The sequence below is a fragment of the Camponotus floridanus genome, unplaced genomic scaffold, assembly GCF_003227725.1.
Source record: "Camponotus floridanus strain SB8 unplaced genomic scaffold, Cflo_v7.5 scaffold64, whole genome shotgun sequence".
Taxonomy (NCBI): Eukaryota; Metazoa; Arthropoda; class Insecta; order Hymenoptera; family Formicidae; genus Camponotus; species Camponotus floridanus.
Window position 1 is genome coordinate 83,012 of NW_020229814.1, and position 18,607 is coordinate 101,618.

At 28.1% G+C, this 18,607-nt stretch overlaps 2 protein-coding genes across 3 annotated transcripts; both read right to left on the reverse strand.

Annotated features, from left to right (window-relative positions):
- Nucleotides 1–111: 111 nt before the first annotated feature.
- LOC105249356 (homeodomain-only protein-like) lies at nucleotides 112–18,402 on the reverse strand. 2 transcript variants are annotated; one of them, XM_025413274.1, is made up of 4 exons: nucleotides 18,267–18,348; nucleotides 1,906–2,101; nucleotides 522–706; nucleotides 112–379 (listed from the first exon to the last, which is right to left on the reverse strand). In XM_025413274.1, the coding sequence occupies exons 3-4, from the start codon at nucleotides 699–701 to the stop codon at nucleotides 308–310; spliced, it is 252 nt and encodes an 83-aa protein (XP_025269059.1). In that variant the 5' UTR covers nucleotides 702–706; nucleotides 1,906–2,101; nucleotides 18,267–18,348; the 3' UTR covers nucleotides 112–307. The 2 variants fall into 2 exon arrangements, with proteins under 2 accessions (XP_025269059.1, XP_011253061.1); XM_011254759.3 differs by lacking the exon at nucleotides 1,906–2,101 and having other exon boundaries at nucleotides 114–379; nucleotides 18,267–18,402.
- LOC105249363 (cilia- and flagella-associated protein 61) lies at nucleotides 3,262–12,934 on the reverse strand. The gene is made up of 19 exons (XM_025413276.1): nucleotides 12,745–12,934; nucleotides 12,516–12,650; nucleotides 12,192–12,388; nucleotides 10,747–11,172; nucleotides 9,707–9,942; nucleotides 9,339–9,602; nucleotides 7,412–7,674; nucleotides 7,088–7,282; nucleotides 6,742–6,852; nucleotides 6,449–6,565; nucleotides 6,232–6,403; nucleotides 4,849–5,074; nucleotides 4,609–4,778; nucleotides 4,323–4,511; nucleotides 4,096–4,200; nucleotides 3,916–3,993; nucleotides 3,700–3,816; nucleotides 3,561–3,626; nucleotides 3,262–3,450 (listed from the first exon to the last, which is right to left on the reverse strand). The coding sequence occupies exons 1-19, from the start codon at nucleotides 12,924–12,926 to the stop codon at nucleotides 3,262–3,264; spliced, it is 3,438 nt and encodes a 1,145-aa protein (XP_025269061.1). The 5' UTR covers nucleotides 12,927–12,934.
- Nucleotides 18,403–18,607: the final 205 nt, after the last annotated feature.

Consider the following 18,607-nt stretch of genomic DNA (forward strand, 5'->3'; position numbering starts at 1 on the left):
ATATATTTATTTATTTATTTATTTATTAAAATATATACACATATATTTTAAAGTAACAAGTTTGATATAATTATGAGTTTCTCTAGTTGTTTAACTATTTTATATATATTTAAATAAAAAAATCTTTTCTGTGTATTACATTTTCTATAAATTTAATAACTAAAACTCGATATACCTGAGGTTGTAAAAACTTGAAACTTTTAAGTAATCGATTTTATCGAAAACAAGATTATGTTGCCTGCACGCATATAAATCAGAACATCAGGTACAAAAGTGAAGTAACATTGATGGGCTTCGATGATAACAATTAGTGAAATCCAAGATTCCCACCGAGACCCTGTTCTTTCCGCCATTGAGCTAATCTGATAGCGTACCAGCCCTGTGAAACATAATTCATTTTTATCATACTTTATTTCCTCCATTCAGTTCATCGATTAATATCAATAATATCGATTAATATATAGATCTTTATGTACACATATATATTGTATTTATTATATAAGCTTATAATGTTTACTTACTTCAACATCAGCCTCGGAAAGACCCGTTTCAGCCGCCAGTAGGACAATATCCGCGGTATGAGGCGCTCTTGGCCATCTGTTAAACTGTTCTTGAAGAACTGCTTCCTGGTCCACTGTCAAGCGAATCACTCGAGTACCAGCTCCGCTAATAGGAAGTCGTGTGGGATAAGACTTCAGCATGTTTCCTTTGTATAAAAAAAATTTATTCAAAATTATTTAAATTGACAAAAAAGGAAACAATCGAGAAAATAAACGTTACGTTATAACGTAATATATGATAGAGTTGATCTCTATATGAAATAATGAGAGGAATAAAGTTACAAACATGCTATCCTGTTACAAAATGTACTGTCAGATCAGCTCTTAATTCTTACATATGACTTCTCTATTCAGTATATATCAAAACTGACATCTATATAATATAATACATAATACATAAGTTTACATGTTTATGTATTCCAGAAATTGCGAATATGTTTTAATGTATAGATTTGATTTTCTCTTTATATTAAACTATTCAGTCTAACATTTTAGTAATAGTCAAGGATTTAGTATTTATATATAAGCAAGAAAAATTCATTTTGTGGTAAGCTGCAGAAAATGTCTAGCAACCACGCTAGAAACTTATGATAAACAAGCCAGTAATAAGAATAGCACGACATTGACCCAACATCTCATGGTCTACGAGATTTTGGATATGTTTCAAAAACGTGGCGACATACTTACGAAAGAGACATAAAAAGACTGATGAAATTCGTAATAAATTCAAGGAAAAGGCATGTAAACAAATTAAAATTGCAAACAGAAACAGTAAACATAAAAAACGAGTGCCTTTTCTTTAAATAAATTAAGATTCCACAAAGTGTGAACGACATCAAAATTGAAAAACTTGAACGCACATGAAGCATTCTTATTCCAAATATTTTCCCTTTTCGTCTGCTTGACACAGAGCAAAAACAAAGGGATTAATGTATTAATATCAGGATTGGGTAATAACTAGTTGATTAGTTAAAAGTTAAAAAAAAGTTAAAAAGTTAATAATTTTTAACTCAACTTAATTATTTTAAAAAGAGTTAACTTTTAACTTTAACTAATTATTTTTAAAACACATAAACTTAAACTTATTAACTTTCCTCCCAAATTTATTTGATGATTTATATTATTATTATTTAGAGTAATCTAATTTTAAAATTACAATCTAATTTAATATAAAGTGAAATAATGCTTTTCAAAATTTTAACTTTTATCTTAACTAACGTTAATTTAATCTTAACGTAACTTTTATTGAGTTAATTTTTTATTTGTATAACTTTTAACATAACTAAATTAATTTTTTAACCCATTAACTTTAACTTAATTTAGTTTATAAAATATATAAACTTACCCCTTGATTAATATATTAAGATATTAAAATGTCTACATCGCGACTTTCTTGGACCCATGCCTGTGTTTCTATAATGACCTTCCTAAAACCTCTTGCGGCGTGTAGTGTAAGGTAATGCGTAGTGATGTGACATTACAAATGCCTTGAGAGACGCCGCGCTAGTTACGGAACAACTTGGCGGAATAATAAACTTGACCTACACAGATCGAATCGCATACTAAGTAAGTAGACATAGACGCGTTTATCGAGAGGATGACTTTTACGATCGCATAAGCCGCTCTTATCTTGATTCAAATGAAATGTTTACGTGCAGAAATGAGGCGTGACCACCTTCTATAATCTATCATCATCGCTTGTCGATAGTTGATGCAACCTTCGCATATGCATACAGCGACTTGTTTAGATATCGAGCACATAGTGTTACTATAATCGATTTTTTTTATTGCAATAAACTTAGAAATCTAAATAGAGAATTAAAAATTTCTATATACAAATATTTATCACTTACTTATATTTGTTTAAAATTACAAAATTGAAAGTTAATTATGTGTTATTGTGAAAGAAAGTAAATATAAAATGTAAGTATTTTTTTAGAAATTAATAATTTTAAATTTACTTGCAATTTCATTTAAATAATATATATAATTTATTTTTTCCCTTTATTTGAAATTAATAAGTCTATTAAAAATATAAAGAAATTAAAAATTGTAGAGTCCTATATTTAATCTCAATCGAACGCGTTTCTGAAAATGATGGACGAGAAAAGATCAAAGCTTTCTTCATTTTCGCGTTTCCAAAAAATATCATTCTAAAAACTCCAGTTTAACTCATACAATTTAATATTTATTAAATTACGGTTTTATATTTATTAAATAATTTTGTTAATTATATAAAATTGTCTTCGAGTTCTCGATGATAAATCGAGCCAGTATACTTGTATTCGATGTAACGTCGATCTTTTTCCGATATCTACATTCAAATATTGATTTTTTTTCAATTTTATGGCATTAATTGCTAGCCCTTATAACAGAAGAGAATACGCATGTTTTTGATAATAGATATGTGGACACAAAATAATGTCAAATTGATTTAATTTTTTTATTTTATTTTTTTGTTTTATATTTATATATACTATATTGTTTACTATTTTTATAATTCGAAAAGAAATAATCGCCAAAATTTTTTTTGTATTTATTATCAATCTCAGCATTCGAAATATCTTCGAAAAATATTTTTAATATGTCACCAAAGTTATCGAAGGAAATTATCCTCTCATTTTCATAATTAAAAATAGTATAGATATTGTTCCATTTCTATTTATTTTCAAATTCTTTTCTGAAAGTTCATAAAAATATTCTATTGATCGAAATATAAGGGACTCTCCTTGATGTCCATATACATTTCGCGTTGTCTATGCGGTGTACAATACATCGATAAATCATCTTCGCAAAATTCCAAAAAATTCATAAGATTGTCTTCGAGTTCTCGATGATAAATCGAACCAGTATACTTGTATTCGATGTAACGTCGATCTTTTTCGGATATCTACATTCAAATATCGATTTTTTTTTCAATTTTATGACATTGCTAGTCCTTATAACAGAAGAGAATACGCATGTTTTTGATAATAGAAACCTGTAGTTAAAATCACTCACCGCTTTCCAGTTAGATTTAATTAAAGCGCGCATGCATTCATCAATCAAGGAATCACCGTAAAAATTCTATGCCAGAGCCAAAAAATAAGTACGACATAAATATCGATGTACAAAGGATATATCGAAAAGGACATATTACCATCTGTGATAGCAAAGTTGCCCGATTTTCAACTCGCAGGCACTCAAATTTATCATGAAAAATTGCTGCAGCCCAAGGTTCGCGAAAGTACGCGTAAAAGTCCGAGATATATAAACTCTAATCAGGCGAAAATAATATAATTATTATGAGAAATTTATAAATATAAAGCATGTAATTTAACAAATTGCTTTTTAAATTATTATTAATTATTCTTACTCGAAAACGGAATTTTAATTCGTTCAACATACTCTCGTGTTTCCCATACAAAGCGATCATATTCTGTACTTGAAATATCTAAAAAATAATTATGAGATGAAAAACATCTACACTTTTCAAATGGCAAGTAAAAAAGTATATAAATTAATAAAAGTAATAAATAAATTAAAGTAAGACCACCTTTCTATTAATACACGTTACAGTTTCCACCGAGTTATACTCGTTTAATCCAATACGGAAGTACCCAATTTCAGATGCGCAAGAACCAGTTACAAACATTTCGCTCTGCATGATGAAAAGACTATGTTAATGCAATTATTTATACGGATATTTTCAACCAAAATTCATAAATACTGACATTGTAACATTTTTATTTGCGTTCCAACTAATTCAGCTCTAAGACTCACATCTTTATTTGTTATTTCGTCCCAAGTTTTCTCTCCTGGTTTGTGTACGTGCAAATAATAATAATCGCCCGGCAACATGCATGCAATCACGATAGGTTTACGAAATACTGAGAATGTCAAATATTCTCTTTCTTCCTTCTGTTTGTCTCGTTGATGAATATCGATCACTCTTAATAAAATTTGGGCGAGCTTTCGATATAAAACAAATATGGAAAATATGCGAATGTAGAAATAATCGACAATATTGCACTTTCTAAAAAAAAATAGAACATTATTTTATACTAACCCTCTCTCCAATTTCTACACTATTGTAATACTTGTGCTGCCACGATTCGGCATAAAACTTTCTGGAATATTTCGTCATGGTACCTGCGGCGAAAATAAACGGATCATTGGTACGACACTCGGAATCTATTACTAGCAAACCATCGAAAACGAGGCCGGCATGACTAAATGCTGAAACCGTAAAATCTTATAAAAAATCACGATAAAACGCAGCTTTAAACTTGTCAATAGTGAATATTACCTGAAAATGCATTTAAATCAATCGTTTTCTCATAAAAATTAAAGAGAGCATCGCAAACCAACTTTCTTACTTTGCCCTCTTTTTCGATCGCGATACTTTCGATCATCAGTTTTCCATCGTTATCTTTTGTCAGAATCCAATCGATCATGTTCCATTCGGATAAAATTTGAATCTCGTCTCGTAAAATAGCGTTTGTCACTGCTTTGTCCACCTTACGAGCATAATATTATCGTGTTTTCTTACGATGATATTAGTTCTATATACTGAGTGAGTCTGATAAAAACTTCATCACATTTTTCTTAAAAACAGTTAAATATATAGGAAACATTTATTATCTAAATTAGATGCAACAAATAAAACACAAGTAAAGGGATACACTGTGACTTTGAGTCCTTCTTCTCCAGTATCAACTAAAATTTTCTTTTTTTAAATAGGAAAGGATGCTTATGAGTTATTTATCAATGAGTTTAATAACTTTTATATCAGAATATTTTTTCGAAAAATCAATCGAGATATTTGCAAAATTAGAAATCAAGATGAAAATTCACCGAGTGATTTTATAAGGATAATGTAGGACCATCTCTATTGACTTATTTGTTCGGAAACATTGAATTCTTCCTTTGTAGTTTGAAAACTAAGGCGTTTTGATATTCACATTTGAGTTGTAATTGTATAATCGACAACTACACAAATCATGCTGCAAACAAACATTCCTTTTGCATTTCCAATATTTAATAATTCAATTTTTTAAAAATGTTATATTCTAATGAAGACACTTTTGATATGTTAATAATTTACAACGGACACTTAATAAAACACTATAATAAAAAAATCTGTTCTAAATTTTTATTCTAACTTCTAATTTTATAAATTTCGACAACGGTTGACTTTTCGAAAAGATACTCTGATACAAAAGTTATTAAGCTTGTTGAATATTGTATCGAAGTGATTCAAAAGCATTCCTTCCTATTTAAAAATAAAAATTTTGAGAAACCAAGGAATGTGGATATTCAAAGTTTTATTTACTTAAAGTCATCATAGTATTTCTTTTTATTGGTTTATAATTTTGATAATGGATGTCTTCTCTTATTTCTAGCCTAGCCTTTCAAGAAAAATATAGTGAACTATTTATCAGATTGATAAAAAGGATATTCCATAATATGTGGGACCCACTTCAAGAATGAATTTAATACAATATTTAAAAACAATAAGAAAAGTTAAAAGACACATGTTTATATACACTTGTTTTCAAATGTTAAATCACATTCCTGAAATGGATTTCATATTGTGAGACATTCTGAATATAATTTTTTTCAGTATATTTTTAAAGAAATATAATTAGATAAGTATCAAACTACACGTGACATTATATCCTTTTAATCATACTTCGCAATTGCCAAAAAAGATTTTGTCATGCGTGTTGTGAGAGTTCAGGATCGGCTTGATTAACGTGATCCACGAAGGCTTTACACCGAACTTGATCAAACCACCAAGTGCGCAGTAACAATCAATATTACAACCGTAAAAAAGTATTGCTTCTAATGGAATCAGGCATTATCAGAATATTGCAAAATAGCAACTTGATTAAATTGCGTTGCACTTACTTCTTTCTGTAAGATTGTTTGTTAATAGCCGAATTTTTCTCAAGCATATAGAAGCTTCCGTATCATCATTTACAGTAAGACAATTCCATGGTATTAGCTCTTCTGTATTCATCCTTAGACAAATTATATATAATATATAATAAATTTTTATAAAATATAAAATTTATATAAAAAAATTTATATAAAAAAAATTTATATAAAATATTGTATAATACTGTAATATAATAATACTATGTTACAAGTCACATTTATTTTATATTAATGTGGACATATTTATTCTCGTTCTCACATTTTTGATGTTTCTTGTAACATTGATCTTTGATATTGTAAGCCGCATGTTAAAACCAAATAGTCGTATGTAATATTTCCTTGATTCAGCACATTCACATATTTTTCTTTCCTAGAGCGAATACATATGTATTTTATGTATACATGTGATTTATATTAAAGCGATCAATTATAAGAAAAAGAGAAAATAAGAATATATATAAAAAAAAACGATAATTATGCATAAAACTGAGCAACTTCATAATGAGAATTTGGAGAGAAAATGGGGGAATAATTTTTTGAATTATTATCACTATTCATGTTAAAAAAATACATATAATATATAATTAAAACAGCTTTACTATCACCTGTTAATCTCTATCATAGTCCCATAAACAATATTGATCCAAGCACTCGCAGTCATACAACAACGATATTCTAAGCAAAATTTTCCTTTAAATGGAAGTAGACGTATCTCTGCACGACTTGGTTTATTATCAAAGGGTATACCATGTGGCGATATTAATGTAAGATTTGTGAATTGTATATAATGTTGCATTGATCTATCACGTAATTCAATATTACGAATGATTAAGAGAAAATTATTATATATGTATATTAAATAAAAAATTATTATATATGTATATTAAATATGTATAATGATACATATGTTATAGCTAAGAAAACTTTACCGTAAAGCAAGATATTCCGCAAAAGCAATTCCACATTCCGATGCGCCAACAATGACGATCTTCATATCAATAATTACACGTGGCATCATTGCCAATCTTGGCGACGTTACAAATAAAGAGAATTTATTGTTATCATTATCTTCATTTCTTACGTCATTTTTGCAGCTATCAAGATTTTCCGAATATTGAAATTTATTCAGCTTGTTTCGAGGATTAACTGGAATCATATCGTCCAAACAAGACACCAAAGGATGCATTCGTGTCTGCAATACGTATCTTAAATTTTATATTATTTTTTTTTTTTTTTTTTTTTTTTTTTTTATGATTTATTTTTTTTTTATTTTGTTATTGATTTTTTAATCATAATGTATTATATATTAAAAATATTATAAGAAAAAAAAAAAATATTAATAAAAAATAGTAAAGCAAGATATTCCGCAAAAGCAATTCCACATTCCGATGCGCCAACAATGACGATCTTCATATCAATAATTACACGTGGCATCATTGCCAATCTTGGCGACGTTACAAATAAAGAGAATTTATTGTTATCATTATCTTCATTTCTTACGTCATTTTTGCAGCTATCAAGATTTTCCGAAATAATTGGAAATTTATATTCAGCTTGTTTACGAGGATTAACTGGAATCATATCGTCCAAACAAGACACCAAAGGATGCATTCGTGTCTGCAAATAACGCTATCTTAACATTTTATCAGTTATCCTTTTATATTTATAATTTTTATGATTTAATATTATAATTTAATTTTTATGATTTAATATTATTTTTTAATATTATGTGTGTGTGTATGTGACTTTTTTTAATCAAATAATATAAACTTCCATGTTGTAATAAACTAGAATGATTAAAAACACTTTTGCTTAAAGACCCAATTTGCTTTAAAGATCAAAAAAGGATTTTTTTACATTTTCTAAAAATATAATAATTTTCTGAAAAATATATTTTTCAAATTTTGAAAAATTACAAAGTTGATGAAATTATAACACTTTGAATAGGATAATACACAGATCTTTAAATGCACTTGCAAACGCGTTTTTCTCAAAATACTATTTTTAAAGTTGATGTGGCGGATATTTTGAAAATTAATAGATAAATTATTTTTTAAATGAAAGAGAATACGTTTTTGAATTACTTTACTGAACTTAATAAAATAGAATTAATACTTAATATTTTTCTAATCTTTGAGAAATAAATAAATTTCAGCAAAATTGAATGAAATATTTAATTTTAAAATGACATTACTTTTCAAATTAAAATATCAAATTTAAAAATAATATTACTTTTGTTATTTTTCAATTTTCTCTAATTAAATTACGTTCAATATCATATAAATATTATATAGAATAAGCCTTTATATTCATTTCAGACAATTATACCGAATTATGAATTAATTTTTCGAAAGTCTCTGCTATTCTCGCAGAGATTTGCATTAATCAAAAAATATTTAAGATTTAAAAATACTGACATACATATATACTGATCTAAATATTAATAACATATAAAACTGTCCAAAAAATTAATTTCTAATATTCTTCAAAAGAAATTCCGAAAAGTTTAATCAATTTTTTATATTGCTAGATTGAATTTTCTGAATCATGATTCGAATATTATCATAAACCTCACCAATGCACTCTCATCTTCGTGATGAAGTCGATAGAAGATTACCGTTAACTCGCTTAAACGAGTGATCTCGCGGAAAAAGAAACGATGGTAAGCGGAGAAAATCGGCATGAGAACAAAATGCAAGAGGCGTCCGTAATTATCTTGAGGAATACTCCGCATAGACACGTAATCTTCTATATGGTAATGTTTTTTAATGAAATTAATCTGCTTTTCGGCCCTACAATAAGATGAAAAAAATATTTGTATTCACATTAATATTAAAAAAAACTATATTGGTATACACATAATAACCGTAATATAGCGAGTCCGATCATTGTATCGTTACATTCGAAAACGAAACAATCTAGATCGAGCTGCAAAGGATTCATCGCAAAATCAAAGTCGGTCAAAACTTCGTTGTATTTCGGTATAGTGAATAAAAGTTCCTGTACACACTTTCGATCTCGTATTTGAGCGCGACGACACTTTATCTTTTTGCGAAGAAGCGCTCGATGTACAATATATAACGTCATCGGGAAATCTTTGTCATATTTCAATGGTACACGCTATATTGTATATGAGATTGTTTTCGATTGAAAACATAATATACTATTTTTTTCTTCTTTGTTATAACATATTTAATAGTCAAAATGATTGTTATGACAAATACCGTAAAATGTTGAAGAAACTGATAGTTTGGATGCGAAAAAGGGAGAGAAATCGCGCAGTACTCTAAATGTGGAAAACAGTCAAAAGCAGCTTCCAAGAAATCATATGACCAATGAGGCCTCATCTCATCACGTGTAGCAAAAATTTCCAAAACGAAAGCGTTTATTTCACCGTGATATGTCGGACGTATTAGCAGAACATCATCATGAATGAGTTGCGTTTGCATCATCTTATTATCTTTAACAAATAGAATATTTATCTTTCTTGCAAAGAAGCTATCATGCGTTATATAATTATTAACATTGAAATAGTTATCATAACTTCTCATTTCATACTCCCCCGCTCCCCCGTTTTTATATCTTTCATAAATCCTAAAGAGAATCATGATAAACAGAATTGCAGTTAAATTATGAATCTATAATTCTTTGCAAAGTTTTTCTTGCGTAGTTTTTTCCTATGTCACGATTGCCATTTACACAATTAGTTACATATATGTAGAATGAAATATTTATATGCACATGATGAAAACATATTTCATTTTGCACATATGGTATTAGAATCAGAGACATATGAAATATGGCGCCGTTTACGAAGGGAAAATGATAATAGTAATAAGAGCGACAATATACTGACTTCGAAATGGTTAAATAACGTTCAATATATTGGAACATGCTACTCTCTTATACAAGCTCAAATATATGTAAATTAAATATAATTGAATCTAACCGAAGCAGAAATCAGTCGTTTGTCATTTCTCTTAAAAATCAAGAGTCTACCTTTATTGTCTATATCGATAATTAATATTGTATTTAAATATTTCTCCTCTTGAATTGATAATTGGAATAGAAAAGGGAATGAAAGGAAGTATTAAGAATAGGAAGTTTGCTTAATCATTTTTACCTACGAGAGAAATTTCATTTCCATCTCTTCTATTCGATCCTTCGAAGTTATAGCTTTCTTAAATTATTAAAAGCTTTCAATATCGTATATAAAGTTTATCATATATTAAGTATCAAATTTGATTATTGATAAAACATTAACCTCTCTTTTCGAAATTTCTTTCATCTCGAGTTGCTTTGATTATTCCTGATGTATCATCATTCAAACTCCGATTGAATCGTTGCTGCCCATATTCTTGCGATTCTAACAAATATAAAAGCTTGAAGAAATTCGCATGAATGATCACGGCGAAATCAATTGATGTTTTACCATTTTCATGTAACTTTCTTAAATTGTTATACGGAGTCAATTCAAAATTCTCATTCAACAGATCAACGTCAATTGTGGAATTGAGACACATAACACCTGCTACCGAGCCATCGGCGTCTTCTCCGATGATCAATTGACGACAATTATCCGGATAACGAATTATTTCGCTGATGTAATACTCCCCATAAAGTTCTCTCAGATGTATATCTTCACCGCCGATAATCGATATTACATCATCGTTATCCTCCTCGCTACATTGTTATGTCATAAATATATGTTGGCTTTCGCAAAAAATAGCGAATTTTATTAAGATGGATCAAAAAACTCCCTATTTTATTACACATTTTATTTACTATTGATGCATAAATGAAATAATTTTAATTATTATATTAAAATGGAAACTAATGATCCATAGTCTACGAGAAGATTGATGCAATTATCCCAATCACGAATTTAAGATTCTTGATCAAAATCCGAGCTTTTGATGTTTAACTATTTTTGAACAATATTCTATGCCGCTGTAAAATCGTCTTTCTCTAAAAATGTTTCTTCAGCAGTTCAAACAAATCGGAAAGAACTAGATCCGAGTAAAGAGGATGTTTCATAATGTTCCAGTCAAATAATTACAAAAATTCCTGAGTTTGATGAGCAGAATAAGATTTGGCATTATTGTAAGAAAAATTCACAAGAAAAAGATTAAGCCTTTTTTTCTCGAATTATCTACTTGATGTAACAGTACAAATTCGGGAAATCATTTGAATAATTCATTCCACACCAACAAGTGTACAAACATTGTGTTTCTTTCCGTGGCAGCAGGAATTCTTTTTGGAAAAAGATGTCAGTTAAATAAGTAAAATGTTGTTCAAAAATATACATCAAAAGCCTGATTTTTACTGAAAGTGAATCTTCAAACTCCTGCCAAGATAGGATAAGTGCATCAATCTTCTTGGCTATATTAAAAAATAGTCATTTTAGCTTCTATTTTAATATAATAAATCCTATTTGTGCATAAGTTGTAAATGAAAATCGCAGTAAGCTGGGGAATTCTTTTATTTTTTCATCTACCAAAATTTACTCACACAACCCTCCGTATCTTTAATTTGGGACGTAATCGTTGTCGATCGTTCAAATATAAAAATTGCAACGAGTCGGTGTGTCGCGCGTGTTTAGCCAGCACTCTTGTCATCTCTCGCTCAAATATATCCGCTAAAAAATGTGATGATACAAATTTTGAATTAATAAACTATTCGAGCATAATTTATTAACGCGTCAAAAACTTGACTTGAGGAATATAAATCGATAAAAAGAATTACTTAGTATAACCCGAGGAGGTACTATGAGGATTACATATTGGCAATAGGTGGTAATGTCAAAAATCGTGGCCAATAGTTCCTTCAAAAACCCATTTGAATAACGTTCATCCCACACCAACAAATGTACGAACATCGTGTTTCTTTCTGTGGCAGCAGGAATTCTTTTCGAAAAAGAATGCCAGTTGAATAAAGTTCGTTTGATATTTAGGAAATCAATCAATCGACATTATTTTATTAAAAGGTTTTCGTTATTTTCTAATAAAGTGTTGAAGATGGAAAAAAGATTACCCATAAATCGTTTTTAACCAAGTCAACCAATCGCATGGTGGTACAGATGGAATATTGGGATAATTGCAAAGGCATATCCCCGAAACGATATCATGTCTATCGTTGTATTGGATTATCGAGAGACAAGAAGTTTCGCTACAAATTTTATATAATGGTACTTCGAAAGTGCGATTTATATTTTGCCAACATATAAGAAAGAGCAAGCCTCGACATAATTCGCTATAAATACTAGAGTCGTTCCAATTCTACGTCTCCGAAAATTTCGTAAGTTATCGGACGTATCAGATGTTCCAAGTATGGTAAATCCGAGTGTTCAATGCCACGATATCCTGAGATTTTGCTAGGGGAATCGTCAGCATAACTCTGTGAACTTCTGTTTTTCGATTCCTTAATCAAAGTGACCGTCGACATCTTGAAAATCTCTGCTTGGCAGAAACTTATGCGAATACAATATCTCGTATGTCGTATGCGATTTTCATTTGCAATCGATTCTTATCGCGAATCTTTCTTAAACATTTTAATTAAATTAAAATTTAATTTTAAATTAAATTTTAATTAAATTAAATCTTATATAATATAAATAATTGATACATACAGAAAATCAAAATTTTTTTTCCTTTTTTTTTATAATTAATCAATTCTTATTAAAAATAAGACGAGAAAAAAGAATATGACAATGTTTTATTTTTATTAGCTTTAAATTTTGAAATATAATATATTCAATTTTTAATTAAAGTACTTAATTTAATAAATTTTGTGGGAAAATTTATTAAAATTTAATATTAAAATTTAAACAATTTAAACAACGTTTCTCGATCAATTTTCGTTTTTATTAAAGTCTAGAATAAAATTCTAATGGAATAAGATTACGCAAATCTTCATATCATTCTGCATATTGGTCATGTCAACTGATAAAATATTTATAGTCATAATCCATTTTTTTCAATATTTTATAGTGAAAGGAAAAATAACATTCACTTACATGATCTTTAAACTCTTGTCATATTATACTAATGGCGACAGGAATTGATTAGAAATATTTTATTTCTCAATCGGAGATTTACTGCATATGAATTAGAAAATATATGCTCAGGACACATTCTTTTACAGCAATACAAATTCAATCACTCACATTACTGCACCAGTACCTATTAAAGATAGCTATATATGAAAAATATTTAAATATAATAACAATATGTAAACTTTGATGAAGAAATAATGTATATTCTGTTAAAAAAGTGACAATATACATTATGAATGAATTTTATTACTTAAATTGTTTAATTTGTTTTATTACTTAAATTGTTTCCTCTTTTATTTAAATAATTTCATACATGTCAGCTTTTAGTACTGCTTTTAGTGCGATGTAGTGCAGAATTCACTAATCATTTTCTATCAAATAGTGATATGCTGTCTTGATTAAGGAAATTAGACATTTCTGAAATGAAAATCCATACACAAAACAAAAATTGTCAATACATTTACACGACATTTTAAAAATAAAATGCATTTTTTCTTATATCAAAGTTAATAAGAATTAACTATTTTAAAGATAGAAATATTCTTCATGTTTATTAATATAATTATAAAAATTATCTTTAATCTTATATTTTAACCTTCTTTTTAATTTTAATTTAATTTTTTTTATAAAGATATTTCTTATCTTTATATTTCAGATCTTTTTTCTTCTGACGATATTAGATACTTGCAGCAGCACGAATCTGGCATTGATAATCGCCAATTAACCATTTGAGATAAACAGTTACGAGGAAAAAGATCAAATGAAATTATTGAATGTCAATTGATCGTGGGAAAAGTTCGTCGGACCGTGCAACGGGTCCGACAAGGCGACCGACTTTTATGTCCGCAAAAAGAGTAATAATAAAACTACTTGAACAATCTAAGCGGAGAGGCGAAGAGTAATTGCTTCGCTTTCTTGCTCCCGCAATCTCCTCTTACTCTACGTGCAGCTCTTTTTCATCTAACAAGTGACTCCTGATAAGGAGCTCTCACAATTGCCAATAAATTAGAGTCAAATATACCGTTCGAAAATTTGAATCAATAATTCTTGTTCCACAAAATCCGATTCACTTCTTTCGTTTCTGCTTTCTAAGATATCCATATTACTCGCGGAGTCAAATTGACAATTTTGACCTTTTTTTAATTTTCCTAATTTATCTAATATCCAGCGAATGCGATTGCAATTACATAAATATATTATATTGACCGAGTATAATTAACTTCAGTCCCCCTCTAGAAGAAAAATTTTCAGAAAATAAAAATTAACTGATACTCTTTCTACAGCACAAGCTACTTAAACTTAATACGCACGACACTGTTTTCTGCGCGTGCCACCATGTGATCTTGTCACTATGCATAGAAGACCTGTGATATTAGTACGTAATGAAAATATATGTGGAGCAGTACTCAAATTAATGAGTGTGATCAAGTTTCAAGATTGCTACTGATTGTACTGACTTGAAAAATTAATGTACAGAATAGGGATTCCCGCAACAACGGTGTAAATTTTTTTGCGCGGAAACTATTCATAACGCATTAAATATATATTTGCATATATGTAATATCGTAAGCACAGTACTGTAAGTGCAAACATAACATGCAAAAATTGGCAATAACAGACGACATTTTGCATTTTTAATATTTTTTTTCTTCAAACTGGGTTACTCAAATCTACTCAAATCGCTCCGCAAGTTCCTTATATATATGTATATATATTCTCTCAATTATTTGAAATATATTTTCTTTTTCCTTCTGCTTTTCTTATCCGTTGCTGAGAAAATTACCAAATCATGGTTGATCCTTAACTATCTCTTCAACTCATGGCAAATTTCCGAGCTATTAAAATAATGACTTTCGTCATGCAACGTGTGGAATTATGATGTGCAATACAAGAAATTTTCGACGTGTTACTCAATATAAGAATAAATTTTCAAAAAATACAGATTTTTATATTCATACTTTCTCTCTCTCTCTCTCTCTCCCTCTCTCTCTCCTCTCACTTCCCCCTCCTATTTTTTTTCTCCACGCTTTACTTCCTTCTTCTTTTCTCCATTTTTCCTTTCTTTTCTCTTTTCTTTCTGACATATATATATATGTATATATGTCAGAAAGAAAAGAGAAAAGAAAGGATATGTGTGGTGTGTGTGTGTGTATGTGTAGAATGTTAAATTAAAATTCATTAAAAATAGATTTTACTGAGGAAAATCATTACGTATAGATATAATGTACTGCCAACGTTTACAAATAATGACGATAACACTCACTAGATTTCATTAACGAGAAAGTCTAGAATTAAGACCAGTCGCCTTCACAACATTAGTTTTAATCAAGAAACTTTTTGTTCCTTGCTTCTAATTAATTCGATAAAGATCCCATGATTATAAGCTGTACGATAATCTCACTGTGAAAAAAACACATGTGTGTGTACGTGTGAATGTGAATGTATAAATCTATGTGTGTGTGTGTGTGTGTATGTGTGTGTGTATGGTAATTATGCACTTTACGGACGACCGAATAACTTTTTAATAAATAGTGAACAACTTAAAACCATTGATACTTACTCAGGAGAGTGAGTATCAAACTTGTCACTCGACAACATATGTCAAGATAATTTAAATCGGAGAGATCGTCCGTAAAGTGCATAATTACCGTATGTACATATATATATATATATATATATATATATATATATATATATACGAAATATATTTTATTGGAAAATATGTATCATGATATTATTCAAAAGATTAAATAATTTCTCAAAAACGTAAAAACGAAATTTCAAAATATAAAATAATATAAAAATAATACAAAACATAAAAACTTATAATAATATAAAAACATAATAATATAAAAACAATACAATAATATAAAAACACAAGAATATAAAAGCAATACAATAATATAAAAACTTGTTGACATAAAGTTGCGATTAAGCAAAATGATTTTGGAAAAATTGGAAACTTGATAATATATATACATTTTTTTATACATTATTTTTTCTTGATATCTATAATGGTCTATTATACATTATTGAATTTATGTTAGTAGCTAACAAATGCACAATTTTTATTAATCAAAAAATAAATTGATATATATATAAATTTATATACACACAGCTTCTTAAAAAAAATTCAAAATTCTATTTTTTAAATAATTTTAAAAATCGTAGATCCTCTTAAATTCATATAATTGTACATACAATTCGTAACTTATAATTCAAGAACTTGATCTTGAATTATTTCGAACTTGATCTTGATCCAATATTTTCAATTGGATTTCTAAACGTACACACTAATACATGCTTAATTCAAATGTTGTTTATATATATTAGAATTGAGTAATAAATTGTAGACTCTTGAAGAGAAAAAAAAGATAGAACAAATCTCTTACCGCAAAGTATCATCTTTTTATAAAACAATTAAATAAAATTACTAAAAATGCAAAAAAATATATGTCATATGCAACAATTAATTGTTCTATTAGCATCTCCTACACTATAGATGTAAATCTGTGAATAGAATTCCTTTTAATAATAGATTATGTCGAATTGATATGCAGATTATAATTAGCAATGCGAAAATCGCTTCATGAATTAATGCTTCATTTTCTAGTATCGTTCTTGCATACACTATGAAAAAAGATTCTCTTCTCGTGTGCCCACTAGTAAGAAATGCTTCCACAGTTGTCCCGCTATCCTCATCATCGATATAGCGATAGTGTATGTAGAGCAGCATTATTCAGATAGAAATAAAGTATAGTTAAAGTAAAAAATGTTAAACAATTTAATTCAAATTTTATTTAATTTTATTTAATTAAAAATGTAAAACAATTTTATTAATTTACAAATCAAATATTATTTAATTATTTTAAAAAAATTAATAATATTATATATTATGTATTTTTGAAATGTAATATAATGTGTTATTATTTTCCAATTTTTAAGTTAAATTATCTCGCGCGAAAACAATATACCTATATATATCTGTCTGTGTGTGTATTATATTTACACACACACACACACACACACACACACACACACACATATACATATATATATATTTCTCATTGCATTATAATGTTATAAGACATATTGTGTCATATATCTTATTGGCATAGTCTTTGTAATTAAATAATTATCAAAAACAAAAAACAACTTACACACTTACATAATCAAATCTCAAGCAAGCTTTGCTTAAAAATTTCCTCTATTAATTATTTTCTTAAATGTGCAGACATATTGAATCGCTTGTGCAATGTGCGTAGTTCGTCATTTGTCATTTGTCACTAATATAAAATCCGCAATATTTTTTCGAATAATATCGAATCTTATACACTATGTGCGATCAAAATAATAAGTACAGCATTGCATTTATTATACGATTTAAATATGCATAATATACATAGTATACGCATAGTAGTAACTTTTCAATACGAAACTTCTCAAGTATTCAAAGACGTCTTACGTAAATAAAATTTGATTTTATTTTCGAAAATAAAACTCTCTTTGCTCTTAATTATTTTAAATTTTAAACTTTCTTGATCTTCGCAAAAAATAAAGTGTTATATTAAATTAAAAAGTTGCAATATATCACAATCATGTATAATTTCTTTTCAATTTTTATTCTCCATCTAATATGATGTTTTAAAATAGAAAACGTTAAATTTTTTATGATGATTTTTTAAGACATTAGGAGTTAAAATAAGAGGTTTTAAGAAAAGTTGGCTTACTTATTGTTTCGTGAAGTAGATGATCGCACAAGGACGTAATAGATTCACACTCGCCAACGGTACGCACGCAACTGACGAGACTTTCTGGGATCGAGCTAAACTACCGTATTGTAAAATACAAAGCAGAGTGGGGATGAAACTGTTTTGTATATACATACATATATATGCAGCTGTTTTAAAATATTGGCACTGTAAATTTAAATGCATGATATTAAATTAATATAAATAATTAGTGATTCTCCATCGAAATTTACGATTCAAAATATAGCGAAATAAATTTGTTATAAGTTAAAATTTATTTAAATTTGTCATAAATTTATAAATATATTTTTTCTTTCAGA

Bases quoted from the DNA above. Each gene is read 5' to 3' on its own strand.
- LOC105249363 (XM_025413276.1), bottom strand. From the start codon at position 12,926: ATGTCGACGGTCACTTTGATTAAGGAATCGAAAAACAGAAGTTCACAG. The intron at 12,651-12,744 runs GTATTTATAGCG...TAAAATTTGTAG, and splicing joins GTAGAATTGGAACGACTCTA to CGAAACTTCTTGTCTCTCGA. The intron at 3,994-4,095 runs GTGGTCTTACTT...ATTATTTTTTAG, and splicing joins TAACGTGTATTAATAGAAAG to ATATTTCAAGTACAGAATAT.
- LOC105249356 (XM_025413274.1), bottom strand. From the start codon at position 701: ATGCTGAAGTCTTATCCCACACGACTTCCTATTAGCGGAGCTGGTACT. The intron at 380-521 runs GTAAGTAAACAT...TATGTTTCACAG, and splicing joins TTTCCGAGGCTGATGTTGAA to GGCTGGTACGCTATCAGATT.